The 19,915-nt window shown below is 33.3% G+C and overlaps 5 protein-coding genes across 5 annotated transcripts; 3 read left to right on the top strand and 2 right to left on the bottom strand.

Moving 5' to 3' along the window:
- Nucleotides 1-812: 812 nt before the first annotated feature.
- TRIADDRAFT_20728 (uncharacterized protein) lies at nucleotides 813-4,794 on the top strand (the record flags this gene model as incomplete). Its single annotated transcript, XM_002109788.1, has 6 exons — nucleotides 813-906; nucleotides 2,576-2,644; nucleotides 2,917-3,036; nucleotides 3,245-3,330; nucleotides 3,634-3,768; nucleotides 4,711-4,794. Coding segments are annotated over 6 exons (588 nt in total), but the record flags the coding sequence as incomplete, so codon positions are not given.
- Nucleotides 4,795-6,427: 1,633 nt separating this feature from the next.
- TRIADDRAFT_35460 (uncharacterized protein) lies at nucleotides 6,428-9,318 on the bottom strand. The gene is made up of 10 exons (XM_002109220.1): nucleotides 9,247-9,318; nucleotides 9,090-9,149; nucleotides 8,481-8,609; nucleotides 8,259-8,366; nucleotides 7,922-8,176; nucleotides 7,710-7,844; nucleotides 7,506-7,618; nucleotides 7,217-7,394; nucleotides 7,052-7,129; nucleotides 6,428-6,986 (listed from the first exon to the last, which is right to left on the bottom strand). The coding sequence occupies exons 1-10, from the start codon at nucleotides 9,310-9,312 to the stop codon at nucleotides 6,756-6,758; spliced, it is 1,353 nt and encodes a 450-aa protein (XP_002109256.1). The 5' UTR covers nucleotides 9,313-9,318; the 3' UTR covers nucleotides 6,428-6,755.
- A 915-nt stretch (nucleotides 9,319-10,233) lies between these two features.
- Nucleotides 10,234-13,396, top strand: TRIADDRAFT_63623 (uncharacterized protein; the record flags this gene model as incomplete). Its single annotated transcript, XM_002109787.1, has 4 exons — nucleotides 10,234-10,318; nucleotides 10,663-10,988; nucleotides 12,151-12,230; nucleotides 12,903-13,396. The coding sequence occupies 4 exons, from the start codon at nucleotides 10,234-10,236 to the stop codon at nucleotides 13,009-13,011; spliced, it is 600 nt and encodes a 199-aa protein (XP_002109823.1). The 3' UTR covers nucleotides 13,012-13,396.
- Nucleotides 13,397-13,519: 123 nt separating this feature from the next.
- On the bottom strand, nucleotides 13,520-15,665 carry TRIADDRAFT_21089 (uncharacterized protein; the record flags this gene model as incomplete). The annotated part of the gene is made up of 6 exons (XM_002109219.1): nucleotides 13,520-13,646; nucleotides 13,966-14,129; nucleotides 14,397-14,486; nucleotides 14,640-14,790; nucleotides 15,331-15,494; nucleotides 15,567-15,665. Coding segments are annotated over 6 exons (795 nt in total), but the record flags the coding sequence as incomplete, so codon positions are not given.
- A 2,489-nt stretch (nucleotides 15,666-18,154) lies between these two features.
- TRIADDRAFT_21754 (uncharacterized protein) lies at nucleotides 18,155-18,833 on the top strand (the record flags this gene model as incomplete). The annotated part of the gene is made up of 2 exons (XM_002109786.1): nucleotides 18,155-18,295; nucleotides 18,399-18,833. The coding sequence occupies 2 exons, from the start codon at nucleotides 18,155-18,157 to the stop codon at nucleotides 18,831-18,833; spliced, it is 576 nt and encodes a 191-aa protein (XP_002109822.1).
- Nucleotides 18,834-19,915: the final 1,082 nt, after the last annotated feature.

Below are 19,915 nucleotides of genomic sequence, written 5' to 3'. Positions count from 1 at the left end.
TTAGGTATACACCAAAAGGACCCATTGATTACTCAAATTTAACAAGGAAATGTAATATCGAAGTTTTAGATGCACTTATAGAACAAGAAGAGTTTTTAACCAGGTACTATAAGGAGGAGGGTAACTAAAGTAGGCAATGGACGATAAGATAATGTTTGCAATTTACAGTTAGTAAGACTACATTTTATGCATCTGGATAAAGCTGAGGGTGTTGATATTTACAGATACGCTAACAGAAGGCCCGTGATATTGCGTAAAGCAGTGAATAACCAGGTTAGTCAAAATAACACTTATTATCTTATAAATTTATACAGATTGTGAACGTGTTTAATCTTATTAATAGAATTTTTTAGACAAACTTTTCTCGTCGATCTTTGTCAGCAGTATAATGCAAAACTTTTATACATGAAATTTTGGTCAAATCGACAAGGTCTACGAATTATCTAATTTATTAGATTGGCTTAAATTTTATATAAACGTTTTTTGCTTTGTACTGTTAACGAAAGTCGAAGGGAAAAGCGTATCTGAAATACTTCGCGAAATGAGCTACCGTAGTATTTACTGTAATGTATAATATAATATAACTGGCTCATACGAACAATGACGATTTCTTGCGATAGTTTCATCCATCATGGATATAATAGTAATATTGCATTGCGGATATGTAGTACCATTTATATAGTGCAGAAATTAAAACTGCGTACATCTAACTATAATTAATAAAATATATATATTGTGGTTCGGGTCACCCAGGGAACCCATTAAATCTCTTAATTACGGTTACTTTAGACCTGTTATTTCATGTTTAGGTGTTAAGAAATTTTACTTCTCGCAAGCAATTGTTATCAAAATATGGAACGAAAATTATTCGACTAAGCTCTGCCAATACCTATTCCTATAATAAATGTAAGGCTTACAAACGAAATTAGGTTGCGATAAAGTGTATTTAAAATGATGTTAAAAAATGCGCTTATGTTTCGAAGACTTAGACTTGTACTAATCCTCGTTACTACTCTCATACTATATATCTAATTTTTAATTTTTAATCAATTTGTTGAGTGCTATTTTGTACAACCACTTTACTTTTATGTAATTGTAAATTTGAAATCTAAGATTGTAGTACGTAAATCCTTATGCAACTGGCGGATTAGAGGATCGTATACACAACTTCGTACAAATCTATTGTGTCAGTGATGATACGTGTATAATGATCATGATGAAACAGTTCCTGATTTGGTGACTGGTTGATGGTGGCGTGATTAGTAAAATGATGAATATGGTAGTGTTAAAACACTAACTCGGGTAGATTTAAGCTTTGTCTATGCCAGCATTTTATCGCAGCCATTAATTTGTAACTAGTTGATAAAATTAATTATCGAAGGAATTTGAACAGTAAATGTTCACAGTATTATTATTCTAAGTTAAAATATCCCGGTTGAGTGATATATTCACTGACTTTATTTTGCAAGCTGTATTTTAATACCCAACGACTATGCTATAGATTTATAGTTATCGATTGGCTAATGTTGTAGCTTCAGAGTTATATTCATTGGTAGCTACCACGTATAGATGAAGAGAAGGGTATTCTGCTGGAGGTATTGTAGTACATAGAACGTCAAGGCCGGGTGTACTTAGTTTGAAATGTTTACGAATTAACTTTATGTTCACTCAGAGATGCAACATGCCATTAAAAATACAATACAGCATTTTTGGACAACTATTTCTAATCTGGTGCCCATATATCTGTGTTACAAATCGAAATTTGTAACGAGGCTGATTAAAACTATTACAGAAATTAACACTATGATCCTACTATCAGGTTTATCCTCCCTGATATTTGCCTACAGTACGACTCTAAATACTGACGATCCCCTATCGTCAGGAGGAACAGTAATACAACTCTAGTCTCATTAAAGCAGAGTATCACGATGATCTACATCAGTCATGCACCAACGCAAAACGGAAGGGTTCAAGTTTGATGCAAATGATAATGTTCGTACTGCTAGGTGTGGCCGTGTAGTAATGCCGAATCCATGTTACTTACAAATAAATGCATCAGCAGTTTATATTTGTTACATTGCGCCATTTAATAAGTATTCTTATGCGTTTGTTTGCTTGTTTAGTGTTTATCATTGGTTAGTAGGAAAAAGGCGATGTAGATTGGCTGTATACTATGCTCGTTTACATCTTATCTATACCGTTTGATATGGATTACGTCAGGGTACAGTACTACTCTCTCTCTGTAGTCCCGGATTGCATACTGCTGTGCATCGTACATTACCGCTTAATTATCAACTCCTTTACCGTATCAGCATTTACGAAGCTACTATTTATTAAAAGCCTAGCCAGCTTTCAATAAAGCATTCATTCATAGCTTGAAGCCGAATCTACTAATTTAATTTACTATGCATAGCAATTGACAGTAGATAAGTTTTCTTATGGAATTTATGTTACGACAGCTGCGCAAAAGTTTACTCCATAACTACCTATGCACAAAATATTTTTATATCCTATATGTAAAATTCCCAAAATATGTCACTTTCTTATTAATAGTACCTTTCCAATTATGCTATAGTTGATACCACCTTATCAAATTATGTTAACAACTATATCAAACCGCAAAGCCTGGAAGAACTGGGCGTAGGTAGGAATATTTTTAAGCTTACCGCACCGGAATTTCTAGTACTGTAGTTAGATATTATTTTATAATATCAATGTACAACTGCGTATTTTAGAAACAATTATATTACTTTAGCTTTGAGAAAGTATCAAACTAGCGAATCATTTCCTTGCGAATTTAAATGATATCACACATAACTCTATGATATTACTGCTTGATCTAAATTAATACGTTCTAATGTTGTGCCTGCGTTTTCTGATCATAGCAACTTTGTTATACTATATTATAATTATCAGACACATATTATTTCTTTGGAGACAATAACCATACGGAATGGAAAACGCTGTTTTCCTACTATTATAAGCCGCCATATAATATCCCTGGCTTTACCTCAATGCTAAGTTTTGGTATTGCGGGTGAGATTTACGTGCAATTTTAATACTACGTTTTCTTTTAACAGTTTTATTTTTCATAATAGTATAATAATAAATATACTTTATAACAGTTGATAAATGCTTAGATTTACTTTTATGTGATCTACTAGACTAGATTACTATGGTAACTAAAACGTAGCAATAATGGAAGATTAGGTTATATATGTATAGGATTTTTTTCTGTCTGTAGGTCCTGGTAGCGGAGTACCTTTTCATTTTCATGGACCTGTATTCAGTGAAACTCTCCATGGAAAAAAGGCTAGATTAAGCTCATGTGTTATTATCATATCTGCGGACAGTTTATGATTCTAGACTTTAATGTTTGGAAATATGCTAGTCAAGTTCATTTTTTTAGTTATCGGTACAACATTAGGATTTGAAGTACCTAATAGTCTAAAATATGATTACTTGGTTAGCCTGTTTGGAATTAGAATAATATACTAACAGATAATTTAAAGTTTAAAATTTACGTAAAGTGTGCACATGCTATTTTTTTATTACTGCAGTAATTTACAGTTACTTTTTCACCTTCGATTCACACAATAATCTAAATGCAATGTTACTTGATTATTATTTTAGCACTGGCTTCTATACCCTCCTAATCGTAAACCGCAATTTGATCCCAACCAAACAACACTCCAATGGCTTACCTGCCAGTATACAAAGTTAAACATCAATGAACAACCCTTTGAATGTTCAGTAGAACCGAACGAGGTATGAGAATCTCGCTTGGTCATTCACCAATTATATTTGTACTAGTATTTACGGATCGCTTTGCTGATGGTTGATGGGTACGACTATACACGTAATGTGATCCAATATTATCTCATAAGATGATACCGGTTACCACAATAATTTTTGAAATCAGTGATTCAAGCGTTATCATCAATCCTAAATGTTGTTATGGTTGTATAGTAGTAATAGTACTGAATCTGTTAAGCTAGCAAATAGGATTAAGTTAATTTAATGATGGTCAGTTATACGCTTATGTAGCCTTCAGTTTAGCTCTTGCGGCTAATAAGCAGCGGGGTGCTAGCATGGCGAAGATGTCAATGTATAGTAATCCGATTACGTTATCGCCATAAAATGAGCAAATCTATTTCATCTCAGTCAATTGTGAGGAGCTGCACTTTAGAAGCCTTTGTCGTATCTACCGAATCTGAGATTATTGTGCTGTAGCTGTATGCAGTACTATCAAGAAGTATATAAACACAATACCTAGTCATGTATACTCGGAATTCTCAACTTTTTTGCATTTGCAAATTACAAATGAAGTTACACCAATATGTTCTGTCTGATATACTATTACTTCTCATATTAATAAGATGGCAAATTATTGTAATTCAAAAGATGCATCGCATTGACTTTCTTTGTACTGGGTTTTTACTGTTGTACTGACAATGCTTTAAGACGGAACTTAATTGACCACATGCCTATGCTGCAGAGCATTATAATTAATCATATATAGCCCATGAAGTAGAACTTTCAAGACAATGCCAAGCTTATAAATATCCATAAATGATAGCGAGAAATCTTTATTTTTTTATATTCATATGTCAAGTTTAGGGCAATGCAGATCAGTTTTCTAATAATCAAAAGTATAATATCATTTGTGCTTAATGGTATTTCTATTTTTCCTTTTATCTGACTGTACAGATAATTTATGTTCCAAGTGGCTGGTGGCATGCAACGATCAATATGAAAACTACAGTTTTTGTATCTACATTTTTATCCGGCTAAATTCTGACAATTGAAACAATATTTCAACCCCCATCTTTGGTTTTGTTTAATTGTTATTAAGCATTCAAGAGAGTATAATATTGTATATATGGTAACATTCGGTATGTGCGATTCCCGAATGTTACCTCGTGCACATTATGCAAAGTTTGTTTAAATCATGACGTCGTCTTATCATGGTCTACCACCAATACCTATTTTAATGAATAGGAAATTTGTTATAGATTGCAGTACATTGTTGTATTTATGTACAGCCACTGAAACAAGATTACTGAACTTGTGACCTGTATCAGTTTTTACTTATAAAATAATAAAAGGATAACGTCCTGCTGTCAAGGATTACCTACTATTGTATCAGTAATTTTAAAATAAATAACTACACGTAGTGCAAAGCGTTCTAGTGGCTTAGCGTTTCGGCAGTTTGGTTTCTATTCGTTTCAAGTGTTGTCTATTAATGTTGATGTAGCGCATAATAATTTTACTGTCCACCGTTTATTGGTAGTTGAAGTCTAGTTCGAACATCCTGCGAACGTTAGCATTAAGTACAGATAACATAGTATTTCGATAAGATGCTCGATCGTATTGGGTCATGTACGGTAGGTCTGTGTAAGTCTCACTGAATTTGCAATTGCATTTAGAAAAGTAGGCAGATCAGCTCACCTACTTATTGAATATTAATAAGGTAACAGGGTGTAGTGATGCACCCTATATTTGCTTGTAGCGATAGCTATATTTGATTGTGTTGTGTACTATATTTAGAATAGTTAAGTTTCTAAAAATAGATATTCTTGTGCTGCTAGATTTAGGTGACTGGTAACTACTATATTAGAAAGTGTTATTCACTAATATAGCTGTTAACTAATTATGGTACAGGACGTTATACGACTTGAAATACTAAGATTGTAAAGATGCCCAATACCTTACGGTGTTGGACATTAATGGTAAAGTAATAATATTGTAAGCAGTTTGATTAATACTGTAAAATGTAGTGATGATTCATGTCTGATTGTAGACGATGTTATTGCCTTAAATAGATTCAGAGAAAAGTATATAAGGCGTACAAATCTGAGCGTAAAGGAGGAGAAAAGATTTGATATCTAATTGAGCTCAGATTACTTTAGACTAGATTCTTGTGAGTAATTAATTATTGCTGTACTATTCTTTAGAACCTTGTAATAAAAAGCTTTTATAGTACTGGATTCCTCTGTGGACTAAAATTACTGTGGAAACGATATTACACAGGGTAAGTAGCTGAAGTTTTCAACTATTAATTCATAGAAATAGTGCAATTTACTAAGTCACATTTTCGATTTAATATCTGACCGCTTCTTTGCTAGTCTTCTGATCTATATGACTATTAAACTGTCGATAATTCTAATTATTTTTACTTTTAAATTGATAGGAGACTTTCAATTGAATTAATCTCAATTTATGCTATACTGAAGCTGTAATTGCCCCAAAATTTACTTAATAGTTTTTCTTAATTTTATAGCGTTCCCGCTACACATACTGCATATAGCGGTGCGCTCTATAACAGCTGTTATTTTCTTACATACCAGTTACGTATGGTAGTTACATGCGTGCTACACTGTACACATATAACTTTTAAGAGCATAGGAATTCAAGGCTTAAGCAAGCATTTTATTACCTGTCCTAGAACACACTACCCTACTGTGAACAATTAGCGCTAGATCAGTCAACTATATACCATACTGTAACAAAACCCATAAATTATACTTAAGTCCTGTTGTATCGTTCTGAAAAGAGAATAACTACCTCAGAGCTATCATGTAACAGTTGATTGTTAGCTCTGAGCTGCTACTTCTAGGATTAACAATTGCGTAAAGCGCGTATAAAACATAGATATGTGTTAATGAACTCAAGAATAAACTTCAATTCTATAACTATACACTATGATATCATAAACAGGAATTAATGATAAAAATGTCGTTTCAGATAGGAGTTTAATCTGTTAGGATGAGGTTATTACCCTTCGCCTTAAGCATTTCTTCCCTGTTAATCATGTAGGTCGTTTTATTTATTAAACCCATTAGGTTACGTGTTTTCGTAGACCATTCATTCAGCTTCAGATCTGGCTCGCAAATCTTAATAAAATTTACAATGCCAGCAGGTCTGTCAATTCTGGCAAATATAGTTCTTGAAATGACCAGATTTGATATAAATGTTTCTGTTTCCTATCTCCAACATAACGATATTTTTAATAATCAAAAATAAGATTGGATAACTAAAAAATACATACCGCAACCGTTAAATGTAATAGTTCAGCTAGTCGACCCAGTTTGATTGAAGTATAGTAACTTGCTATCACGATTATATTCTGAAAGTTAGCAATGTATAAATATTAGGTCGTTGTAATTATCTTATCAATAAAATATTCCGAAGCTTGAATAAAATCGAAACTGACATGTTCCACTACTCTCTCTTTAAGACTCGCCCATCGCTTTCGACCATCATCTGTATCAGTCTCAAAGAGATTCGTGTTAGGCGATTCTTCGCAGCCTTTTAAAATTACTTCTTGAAACCTCGTTGTAATGGAATTCCAAAGTACGATTTCTTGACTAATGAAACAGTCCAGTAACTCTCTAGGTACAAGAAATTGTTTGGTTAGTACCAACGATATTAACATCGTATAGAATAGTACTGCATTGATGAAGACGTTCGAAAATTGTGACCAACAAGAATTAACATCTTACTTATATTTCAAAATCTTTTCTAGATTTTTATCTTGACTGATGCGAAGTATCATTTGCTTCTGGTCGTGACTCGAGGGAGTCAATATACCATATATTACCATCTTTTGTAAGGCCTAGCATTTGTCGTAATTATATATCAAAAAGACTGTTCGCAAAAGGTTCAGATCTAAATTTGCAATTACATCAGAAGTTCATCTCTGTTACCTCTTTCCACTTGTTTTCAGATTCCCTAATTATCGGCGTATTATAAATTTCTGAATAGTACTGGCATACTTTAATATAAGCGGAATCAGCTTCAGCAAGGCTTATACTCAATTCGTAAAACTTCAACTTTAAATCCTATGATTTATAAGAAAATTAAAAAAATCTAGTAGCCTTCAGTATGTCGCTAACGAAAGAAGAGAATGATGATTTACTTGTGCCTCGTCATTTGAGAAAAATTTAGGGCTGATTTTTTTGCTGATGATTTGCGCACGAATGTAATCCTTCCTGGCAAGGCAAAGACGCATCTGTTCTAAAATAAATTCCACTTTTTCACGCTTGTCCATAGAGCCGTATGTTTCAACTTGCAATTCCTGTAATAATCGAGCTGCTTCATCGATATTTCCTTCCTTTTCCTTCATCTCAGATAGTATTCTAGTCAGTCTTGCTCTTTCAACTTCAACGTAGATCTGCGTTTTAGTTAATCATCATAAAGATATAGTAGTTGCATCGAGGAATTCGGAACAATTCAAAATATAAATTACATCTCACCTTCCCATCCGTTACTTGTCTCAAAACCTCAATTAATTTTAATTTAATTGCCCCAGCGGGCGTTTGATCGACGAAGGTGAAGGCTTCTTGAACCATTTTAGCAACAGCCTATACGTAGACATTTAGATATAAGCATTAGCAGAAAAATAATTATATATGATATTCATCTAGAGGGCGTACCATCAAATCTTGATTGGTTTAAGTTTAACATGTTATTAATACCTGTTTCAACTGACTTCGTCTTTTGGTTAACAAGACGATGTTTTCGTTCAGCATATCCCATTCCGCTGCCTGGAAGCAAAGTCTAATTATAGAAACTAATATACGAGCTGTTGCAGGGGCATCACAAGCCTAGAGTTAGTTAATATCAGCAAAGATACATAATAAGTTGACAATTATCTCTGCTTAGAATCTAGATATTAGGCTAAGGAGGTGTTTGATTAGAAATATTCTAGCTTCGTTATGCAGTACTGTACTGTACACGTAGAGTACAGTACATCAAGTCCGGAATGGATTATATAATAATATACAGTATATACTGTATTGCTCTAACCATGAGTGCAAATCTGCAGTATTCTTATTTAGGACTAACTTTTCACTTATAAGAAAACCGAGTATGTATTTGCGAAAAATTTAAAATTGTAAGGGAATAATTGTCTGCTCTTACAGACTTTTTCATAAAAATTAAAAGTAACTTGAGAACTGATCTTTCTTTTGTTACAGTAAGCAGAGTGACCCGAAGATAATGTGGAAATTTTACACTTATAGTATTAAAAGATATGTAGAATCCTCACAGCACGGCACTGTGGTTAGGTGAAGTTAATTTCTTACCGTCCTAGCATGTTTTTCAATAACATACAGAATTTCTAAAGCTTCATTTAATTTACCTTCCTAAAGTTGAAGTAAAAAAATTTAAATCGTTTAGAATAAGAGATTATTGTACTGTATTATTGTAGTAGCACAATCTCTTAGATCTAATAACACTTACTTTAGCAAGTTTTTCACATTCTTGCAACTTTTCATTAGAATTTTGGGTAATATCCACCTCCATCATTAAGATTACAGAAATTTTTAATTTTCTATTCTATATCGCAGATAAGGTTTAATAAAATGTACGACTGCTACTCCACGCTTGAGTTTCGATTGCAATTTAGATTTCCACTAGTACAGTACAGTACTGTAGTTCGGAGTGATGTTTGACTCCGATAGTCCGATGTCTTTACTGTACTGCACAGTACTGCAGCCACCGTACGAAAAGTCGTTGTACTGTACTGTGTTAGTGCAGTACAGTACAGTACAGTACTGTAATTTTATTGATTCCTCCTTGTTTCGCATTACTGTACTACTTACTGTACTGTACAGTGTACAGTACACTAGTAGTAGTGCGATGATATCGAAACAGTACACTACACACTGTACAGTACAGTACACTACTGTACACTGTACTGTACAGTACATATTGTACAGTACAGTATAATACAGTACTGTACTGTACTGTACTACTGTACAGTACACTGTACAGTATGGTTAAACCTTCAGAATACAGTACTGTACACTGTGTACAGTATAGTAGCGTACTGTACAGTACAGTAGCAGTATCTGTCGAATGTTTCGAATTTACCACCACTGTTACCTCAGTACCGAAGGAGACGCGCCTTACTGGTATGCGAGACAATATTCGTATGTCGCTGCAAATCTATGGCTTTACGACAAGAAATAATCAGCAAGATTTCTCTGATACTTATAGGTACTCGAACTATACAATATGTCGTTGAATATGTCTTTTCTAGAATAATCTGATTAATATGTATGCATCGATCGTTCGTCGTTTACACTATGCCGATGTACTGTACGGTAATATTTTGATGTACAGTACAATAGTATTGAGCAGCTTTTTGTCATAAAGAAATAGTTACGTAAATGATTATATTATATTATATTAATTTAAATTGACTATCAATTAATTGAAATACATATGTACGCAGCTACGTCCGGTAAAATGATCGAAAAATTGGATCGTATATACATATTAAATATGATTTGTAAAGTAAACTTAACCTGTACGTAAATGTGACTAAACTTTTAGTCGCTGTGTAGACTGTAATAAGAATGCTTAGTGTGTATTATACTATGGTCTATGCTATACGTGTAAATTATTAGTCCTATTAGTTATAATTAGTTTTTATTAACTGTTACAGTTGAATTTCGAAATCTACGAGGCAGCGTGACAATATATAGTTTTAAATAATGTGTGCTCTCCTAGCCTACTTAATTATAAATTCTAATTTTATCACAACTTTACCTTTTATTCCTAAAATTATAATTATGTTATTATGGGGATCCCCTTATAATTTTTCTGTCATTTATAATTATTTAATCATTCCTTGTTGCTATTCTTCTGTAGTGTCCATATTTCAAGGCATGCTATCAGAGGCAACAGATAAAATTGGTGAGAATTCTGCTGTAGCCTCAGATACAAAGTCGTCTAGATTCTCAGCTACACTAAGTAGGACGGAAAATACATATGCCGCCTCGATCATCACGGTTACAACTTCATCTCTTAGGATCACCAGCAGTATTAGTAAGGCAGCTACTAAGAGTGTTCATGACGAAACCAGATCCATTACCGCCTCAGCAGTAACAGTCACCAGCTCTGTCAGTCAAAAGTCGCCAGGTTCTGGTGGTGATAGTGACGAAGAAAATGTATCGATGATGGTTTTTATATACGTGGTAATTTCAAATTATAATGTAAACTTATATTTGTTGCGTCTCAAGTGAGTTTATAGTTAGAACTTGCCAGTAGTATACATTAGAGATCCTAACCCTTATAGGGTCTCTAGTGTACATTATTTGTAATATCAGCATTACGCACACCCAGTAAACGCGTATGCAAAATAGTGAAAGTGTAGTCTTGTCTAACATTCAATGTATGTAGAAATTCTACTTTGCATTATTTCACGGTTTGATCAGCGTTGAAGTCAGTGATTCATTTTTTTACAAGAAATATAATCATTATGAAACGACTGACCTACAATATAATTCAGAGTGGATTTGACATGAACTGTAACTATCCATGAAACCATACTGACTGCTATGCTTTATTTCCTTTCCAATGACTTTCTAATATCTAAACTTAGTTTTTAGTTAAGTGGGCCTTGATTTAGAATGATTAACTACCGTAAATGGTAATTGCACACTAGTGCTTCATGAGTACATGTATGCGCGAAATCGCGGATCGGTTGCATAGAGCAGTGTAAGATTGAATGGATGATCTAGAGCATTCCTACTTAAATTTATAGCAAATTCTTTATTTGATCTGCTTAATTGTGATATATTTCTGTCTTGTGCGAAACAGCATACTGTAATTTGTGTGTTTATGCTAATATGCGTACGAAAGTAACTGTAAATGCAATACTGGATATTTAATTACAATGCCAATGAAGCCTATTGTGCGAGATGTTACAAAAATGGTATCAATGTACACATTATAAGGGGATCTAAACGATAAAAATATATCTAATTATGAAGATATGAGCAGGACTATAATAATTAATTGTTATTTGAGTTTAGCATTTGAGGAAAAAGAAATACAGGATGACTTAGGATATAGGATTACACAATACTGTAGTGTATTACATTTCAAAAGTGCTAAGAGTTAGAGTTGACCATTGGGACTGATAAATTATGATTTATTTATTTAATTACTAGAGTAGATGTAATGTAATAATCCATAAATTTCATAGATTATCGTCTTTATACTTTACTGTGCAATGTCATGGATTACAGAAAGTAGCGGTATCTAGTTGTCTATGGCAGTATACACAAATGTAGCATTTTCATCCTGTAATTTCCTACACTTATTGTTGTTATTGTGTTGTGTCTATTATTTTAGTTCATTGCAGCTTCCGTGTTTATACTAGCGTTTTTTGTATACCGTGCAGTCACTGGAAAAATGAAACGAAAGACAAAACGGTATCATTTTACATAAACTGTACTGTACTACTGTATTTACTGACATAAAATGTATTAACACTAGTTAACATATATGCAGATTCTTTAGAACTCGGAAATTATTTTAGACTCACGTAGCGTTACTGTCTAGTTTCCGTTAAAATTTCACGGCTTAAATCATACTGTTACAATAGTATAAGATTCACTAGATATTACTGTACTTTTACTCTGCTATTGCCAAGTAAGTACAAATTTATGCGCTATTATCTGCGGTTTGAGTCTGCTGCAGAAGTTCTCAGTAAATTTACGGTAATACATGCTATGTTGTATAGAATACTTCTCGTTTTCCAAGTAAGCGGGTTGTAGGCTAGTAAAGTACAAATAAAGTGTAAACTCGTGTAAAGGCACTAAATAAATATTATGTGCAATTCTCACAATATCCAGGCACTTCATAGTAATACGTACAGTACATTTAATGATTTTAATCATCCCTTATTAGTCAGTAAGAGTTTATTATGAGCTGCGACGTTGTATATTATACAGATGCTATCCTTTAATTTTTAGTAGCTCACGGTACAGTTATACCTTCATGCTTCTACTAAATCTACTATTTTTAGTTTTGTGATACATGGCTACAAATTGTTATTAAATTCTTAGTCTTAAATATTGTAATTTGTGTTGATAATATTCAAGTTATGGTGTTATTGCTGGCGTTGATATGGAGATGGCTCCGCTTGGACCGACGGATGACGATGACGACGATACTACAGTATTTGAAGTCAGGAGAAGCCGCAGACATTAAAGAGGCACTATTGCTGATGTGCAGCATTGTACAATACTATAATATTTTAGAATAAGATTGCATTATAACTTATTTACTAGTTGTTAGATTAAAATGATAAAAATAGCAAAGTTAGAATTAAGTGAATATTATACATTATGAATTTCGTTTCACTTTAGTGAAATTTGGAATTACGTTGCAGATACTTTTTTCTGCTAAATTACAGTATTGTACTCGTGCGTTAAAGTACAGAATAATATTGCAGTATGATCATCCGGGTACCGGCGGGTATCGATATATGTATTCTGCCGAATTGATGAGAATTGGTATATTGTGCTAAAATTTTCTTATTGCTTTATAGCTTATGCATACTTATTATATTATTCGAGTATTTATTAAATTAAATGATAATTTTCTTATCCAGAGTTATTACGCTACAAATCAATTGTATCGAACAACTCAGATCACCGAAGAGATACGCCAAATACTGCTTTTAAACAATTTAGTATCTACGAAAATATCCTAATATTCAACTTTGATTCGACATTGTCTCTTCAATGGCATTTACTGTCTTCGGGCACATGCTTGTTATTACTTCGTGATTATTTGGGGTAATCAAAAGGTTATCTTCAATTCGAATTCCTATACCACGGAACCTAATGCGGCAATAAGCATCAGTATCAGGAAGAGTTGTAATTATTTCTGAAAAGTGATGCCGATAGTATCATAAAGCCTAAATACAACTAGTACAAGTAATTGGAACACTTCTGATGTGCTAGTACTTGTACCGTACTGGAAATTAAGGTTAATTCAGCTATAATTTCTGATACACATTAGAATGTTAGTACGTACTATAGCTTGCACAGCCACCTTTATTAAACAAGCTCAACGAAGTGATACACTCAGAAAAAATACAGTTTCGTTATCACGTAACTGAAGCCAATAAAGTTTCGTTAGTACAATATGTCAACTTACTCTGTGTGAATGTAGTCGGCATCGTGGGGAATATATATACCAGGTTCAACAGTTATTACCATGTGTTCCTCAAGTTGCTTAGTGGTAGAAATTGACGTCGTGTCGTGCACGTCCATTCCAAGATAATGACCAACATGATGTGGGCATAAGTTGTTACAAATCTGCTTTGATTTGAAATAAATAGGAAGATATAGGAATTTCGTTTACATTTAGTGGATTTAGCTGATATTTAGTTATAAACACATATGATACAAAAGATTAACCAGCCGAATTTTCTCCCTATTTAAAGATGAATCTTTAAATATTCCTACGCCTATTCGAAGATTTTTATTGCTTTAGTTTCAAACATGGATGAGATACACTATGGACTACTAAAAGAAGTCTTTTTTTAGTAGTCCATGGATACACTATTATGTGAAATCCTATATTACTAGTAGTATGAACTTGCCGACAACATTGGATTCTAGTTGCTTTTGCATTATCACATATAAATCATTAAGTGATATACCGGGTTTACATGCCTATAATAAAAATTTTAACTATTAAATATATGTATTTATTATGGCCTGCATGAAGTGATACAAATACAGGCAACGCTGTATCAAATTACTGTTATCAGTTGCAGTATAGTAGAATGTACTGTTATATTATATCATTTAACTGATATAGTCTACTTTTATGCAAGTTTCTTGAACATCTAATATGGCTTCATAAAGCTGGCGCTGAGCTCTATTAAACCTTCCATTAATTGGCCATGTTCTACTTATATCGCTAGAATAACAGCGATAGTCACATCCGGCGTCTACGAGAACTAATTCGTCATCTCTAAAGTAGGAATAGAAGAAATTGTATATCTTAAGACCGATAATAATATAACAATCACTAATTATTAAATTTGAAATATTATCATGCGTTATTTACGTACCATAATCAATCATCATACAGTCTGCTGTATTATGATTATCGAACCTTAAAGACTATTTATTTAGCTTACATATGGTATTTTACACTTTGCCTAGCAAAGGTTCAAAATTATGTACTTGGATCAGTTGAAGGCTTTAAAATACTCATGTAAAGTACGCTTGCATTTCAGTAAAATGTTTTTGAGTACTAAGTATGCAGCAAGAGTACTTATTGTACATTACTTATCATTTAATTTTTTAGTTAGGATCAGTTATTTAACGAGCAAAAGAGATGAAATTCAAACTGAAATTGATTTTTTAGAAAGGCTTCAACAACACTTACTATTAATAATGCTGTAATAATAATAATATACAGTATATGTATATATGTATATATTATTTTCTATTAATGATACCGCATAATATCGAATATAAATGTCTACTGGATGTTATGAGAACTAACACAATCAGCTGCGAATTCTTAGTATAATGTAATATGTTCGCTCTTCTCCCTCCAGCAACAACAGGTGGATAAGCTAAAGCATCCGCTCCATTTTTACGGCATTCAAACTCGAAGTATGCATGTAAGAAGGCCTCACTAATGCCGGCATTGCTCGCTTTCATCGTCTATGGGCGAAGAATCGAATGTGTATGAAATAGTTGTAACATGCAACCCATCAAACATCACCGATAATTTACCTCGGCCATTGCTCTTGAAGCAGTAATTGCGGACAATTTCATAAGGTCTATTTCTGAGCTAGACTTTATTATCCTTAAGCTATGAATGAAACTGCTCAAATCAAAATATTCTAAATACAAGATTGATTTGCATTATATTTCTTTCAAAATTTATTAATAAGCCCATAACTACCTTCATCACTACAAGTTTAGTAACGTACCTCTGCGGAAGCTGTGTAACAGATTTTGAATCTTTGTGCTTAGATTATTTACCCAGAATGTACAGTTATGCCTGATACCATATCAACGTCAGTAAAAAAATAGAAAACAAGCTAATTACTACTAACATCCTTAAAACTTTACAAATATGGGTAGCATAACAATATTAGCTAACCATGCACTCAAGTACTCAGGTAATTTATTAATAGAGCATCCCTATGCAAGAAAGTGGCCAGTTAGTAAAGGAAATATAAATCGTTCCAGTCAATTTAAACTCATCCCTTAGATACCTCATCAATACCGAATAGCTCTGATACGTTTTCAACTCCACATCGTGGACCATCCCATAATTCTCTACAATGATTGCAGTAGAAATATGAATCTCATAGACAGAACTAGAACCAACATTATCGTCTAAATAGTTATTAGAAATTCTAGTCATATTAATACTTACTGCTGAGGGTTTTTCTCGCGAACAAATAAGATGCTTTTGTAACATGTAAGATCAGTAGATTCTACGTATATCAATGCAAAAGTGACCAACGAATTATTAGGCGTAAGTAAACTGGCAATCTATAATAATGTTTTAACCTAACACTAAGACTGCGTCTGGCTCTTGGAAACCGGTCAAGTATAAAAAATCTGAATTTTGCCTATAGGGATAACTGCAATTCCGGAAAGAATACCCATTAGTTTTCATATGTTTAAAATGAACTGCAACTTAATTAGCAGTAAAATAATGCGTGACCGTGCATACTCTCCCAAGTAATATGACAGTATAGTTTATTGCGGTCAGTTATTAAGGTGTAGGTATATTATACGGAAGGTCTCAATTATACTAACGGGACATCAGGGGCCATATAATAAACTGGATTCGCAGCGATAACTGCAACATACTTTTTGGATCCAATATCTTTAGTTGCATTCGCTACAGATCTGTATGTATGTATAATAAATCTTTTAAGTTGTTTGTTTTATCAATTTCTTTTAACATTTATTCTTGATTGAAAGATTACACATGATTTTCTGATAGCTCCACAATAAGATAAACTTGGCATAATACAGGCTATTTAATTTAAACTCTGTATAGTATGGTACGTACAACATGAGCTTATTCCGTCGAAGACGATATTCTGATGTTAAGATTTCGGGTGTAGATGCAACTTCGTATAGAACAATACAAATCAAAGAAGAAAATACTCGTACTAATGCATGCATACGCGTAAATCATTACAATTAATTAAGATTATGAACTTTTAAGACTCAAATATCACGATATTAGCATCAAAGAACCTTCATTTTTAGGTATCATATCAGGATAAGTCCAGCTATTCGTTTGGTCAGCTTCGATAGCTTTATACTTTCTTAGCATTAAATTCGTCCTTGTTGTAGACCTGTTCTTTAGCAGATGCAAGATCTGCAAAGGTCTTGCTGGATATATCCGTACGTATATCCAGTAGGTACGGTACGTATATGCGTACAATTATTATGATTATAACGAAATCAGAGCTACAGTAACAGTTTTATCTTAATTGACATTAATCACAATTTAGCATATGCAGTATTTATACAAATAACTACATTATAATACTGTACGTACTTTAATAATAACGAACTTACTTTGTAAAATGCTAGAAATGTGCTTCCTTTGATAGACAGCCATCGTACGTCAGATTTAGAGTTATTTATTTAATTTAATACTTTTCCCTTTAATTTAATTCTACGCGTATATGATCTATTAAGCCTATATCAACCACTAACAAGTACAGTACATTACTGTACTGTACTGTAGCTGGGGTGGACTAACTGTACCGTACAGTACAGTACAGTACTGTACACTGGACTACTGGAGTACTGTTATTACGATCTTTTCACAAGGTACAGTACTGTACTGTACTGTACTGTACATTGTACTGTACAGTACAATATGTACATGTGTACAGTACATCTGTACTGTACATCTGTACTGTAGGGGCTAAAATTTTTTGCACCAGCATGTGGTGAATCGCTGCTGATAATATAACATTGTACAGTATAGTACAATACTGTACTGGATACAGTATTTACAGGACTTACAGTACGGTACAGTACAGTACAGTACAGTACTGCCAGGCTGAAGTAGTAACGCCGATAATGCAACATTGCACTGTGCAGTACTGTACTGGATATTTACTGGACTTACTGTACTGCCAGGCTGAAGTAGTAACATAACGTAACATCTGATTTGAATTGAACCCATGCCACAGTGTTTGATTTAGTGTAGCACTTTTATTCAATTAAGCCTCATAAGATTACGGACATAGTGGTAATTTATGGCGTCAATCAGTACACGTTCACATCGCTTATTTCATTTTCTAAGTCGAACTAGTAGCATTAAATTATATAGCTGTATGAGTATTAGAAGTCTGTCTCAATATAGAACGAAATTAACTAACACGAGTACCAACCCGGAGGATCAAAGTAGCAAGAAGGACTCCGCAGAAGCAGACGCCAACATTGCTCAGATTCAAGAAGAACTGCGAGAAACTCGCGTAAGATTCGTTCATCTGTATTCGATAAATTTCGCAGTTACGATTGCAAGTGAATGTCACTTCTGAGGTATTATATCTATATATTGTGTCTATTTGAACTTAGGATAAATACCTACGCACCTTAGCAGAAATTGAAAATATGCGGGAAAGAACAGTCAGGCAAATTAATGATGCCAAGATGTATGCCATCCAAAATTTTTCTAAAGACATCATCGCGGTAGCAGATATCTTAGAAAAAGCAACTGAGAGTGTTCCTCAGCAAGAAATTGCCTCTGCTGCTGCTAATCAGCATTTCAAATCTTTGTATGAAGGCCTCAAGCTAACTGAATCTCAACTTCAAAAAGTTTTCTCTGCTCATGGATTAAGAAAAATATATCCAATAAATGAGAAATTTGACCCTAATTTTCATGAAGCTTTGTTTCAAGTGGAGAACGGAGAAAAACCCGATGGAAGTATCGCACAAGTCTCTAAGGCTGGATATTTATTGCATGGCAGAACTTTAAGGCCAGCTATGGTAGGTGTCACCAAAGCGCCCTGACAATTTTATATGTTATTAGGATCATTACCTGTATATGGCTAATATCAGATACTGTTTAAAGGTCCACCCTATGTCAATACCATCTATATTCGATACTACTTAAAACTAGAGCTCAAATGATTTTGGTCTAAAACCAGAATTGCGATTACAAATTACTACATTGTGTTACTGTAATTTTGCGCAATTTATTTTGATGCTACAGTGTATTCTCTGATAAATATATTAGTTAATCTACATACAGTATACGGGTACGCCAAAAGATAATGTAGTGCTTAATTGTTACAATTCATACAGAATATTGATATTTTGAAAGGATAGAAGCAAACAAAATTTAAATAAAATAAAATGAATCTATGGCCCTTTTGATTGGCAAAAAGATATTGAACCTGATTTATTTGATGTTGTTGACCTAAAAATTTTGTCTCCAATATTGCCTTTATGGTATTCATTTACATTATTAAGACGAGTTTCGGTCATTAATATTCTGATACTGTGGTATAAGCGTATATTTCCTGTAGATCGTACTACTTAATTTGAATGTATAGAGGCTGGAGCGACCTAGTCTTCTTATAGCCATCTAACCCAGAATTTATGGTCCAGTGTGATTAATCATCTTTTGATGTTCTGAAAGGATCACGTTATTTCCGTATCAGATAAGAGTAAAATTGGCATATTATAGGCCCGGTTTGTACTAACAACTTTTAAACCTTAATCACTAAAGCACAAAGAGTATTAATGTAACAGAAAGTACGGTGCTAAAAGTTAGCTATAATTTTAAGTAGCAAATCCAGCGAAATTGAAAGAATAAAGTATTCAGAATTTATTGTAGCTTTATTACTCATTCAGATCGCAGGTTTGTTTTTCGCTGTATTTTAATAGTACAATAACGAACACAGGTCTGGTACGACTGCACGATTGCAGCGTTAATAAAGTTACTGCAAACTGAATCTTTTATAATCCCTCATTTCCTAGGTAATATAGCCATCGGCTCAAGTCAGAGCAATAATTAATAAGGAATCAAATAAGAAACGTTGAAACCGTCATGATCTATGATTTGATTATATATATTAATTATATTAATT

Source organism: Trichoplax adhaerens, genomic scaffold (genome assembly GCF_000150275.1).
Source record: "Trichoplax adhaerens TRIADscaffold_2 genomic scaffold, whole genome shotgun sequence".
Lineage (NCBI taxonomy): Eukaryota > Metazoa > Placozoa > Uniplacotomia > Trichoplacea > Trichoplacidae > Trichoplax > Trichoplax adhaerens.
Note: the sequence above shows the minus strand (reverse complement) of the source record. Positions and strands in the feature narration are given on the sequence as shown.

Bases quoted from the DNA above. Each gene is read 5' to 3' on its own strand.
- TRIADDRAFT_35460 (XM_002109220.1), bottom strand. From the start codon at position 9,312: ATGATGGAGGTGGATATTACCCAAAATTCTAATGAAAAGTTGCAAGAA. The intron at 8,610-9,089 runs GTAAGAAATTAA...AACTAACTCTAG, and splicing joins TTGAAAAACATGCTAGGACG to GCTTGTGATGCCCCTGCAAC. The intron at 6,987-7,051 runs GTATGTATTTTT...TGTTGGAGATAG, and splicing joins TATTACATTTAACGGTTGCG to GAAACAGAAACATTTATATC.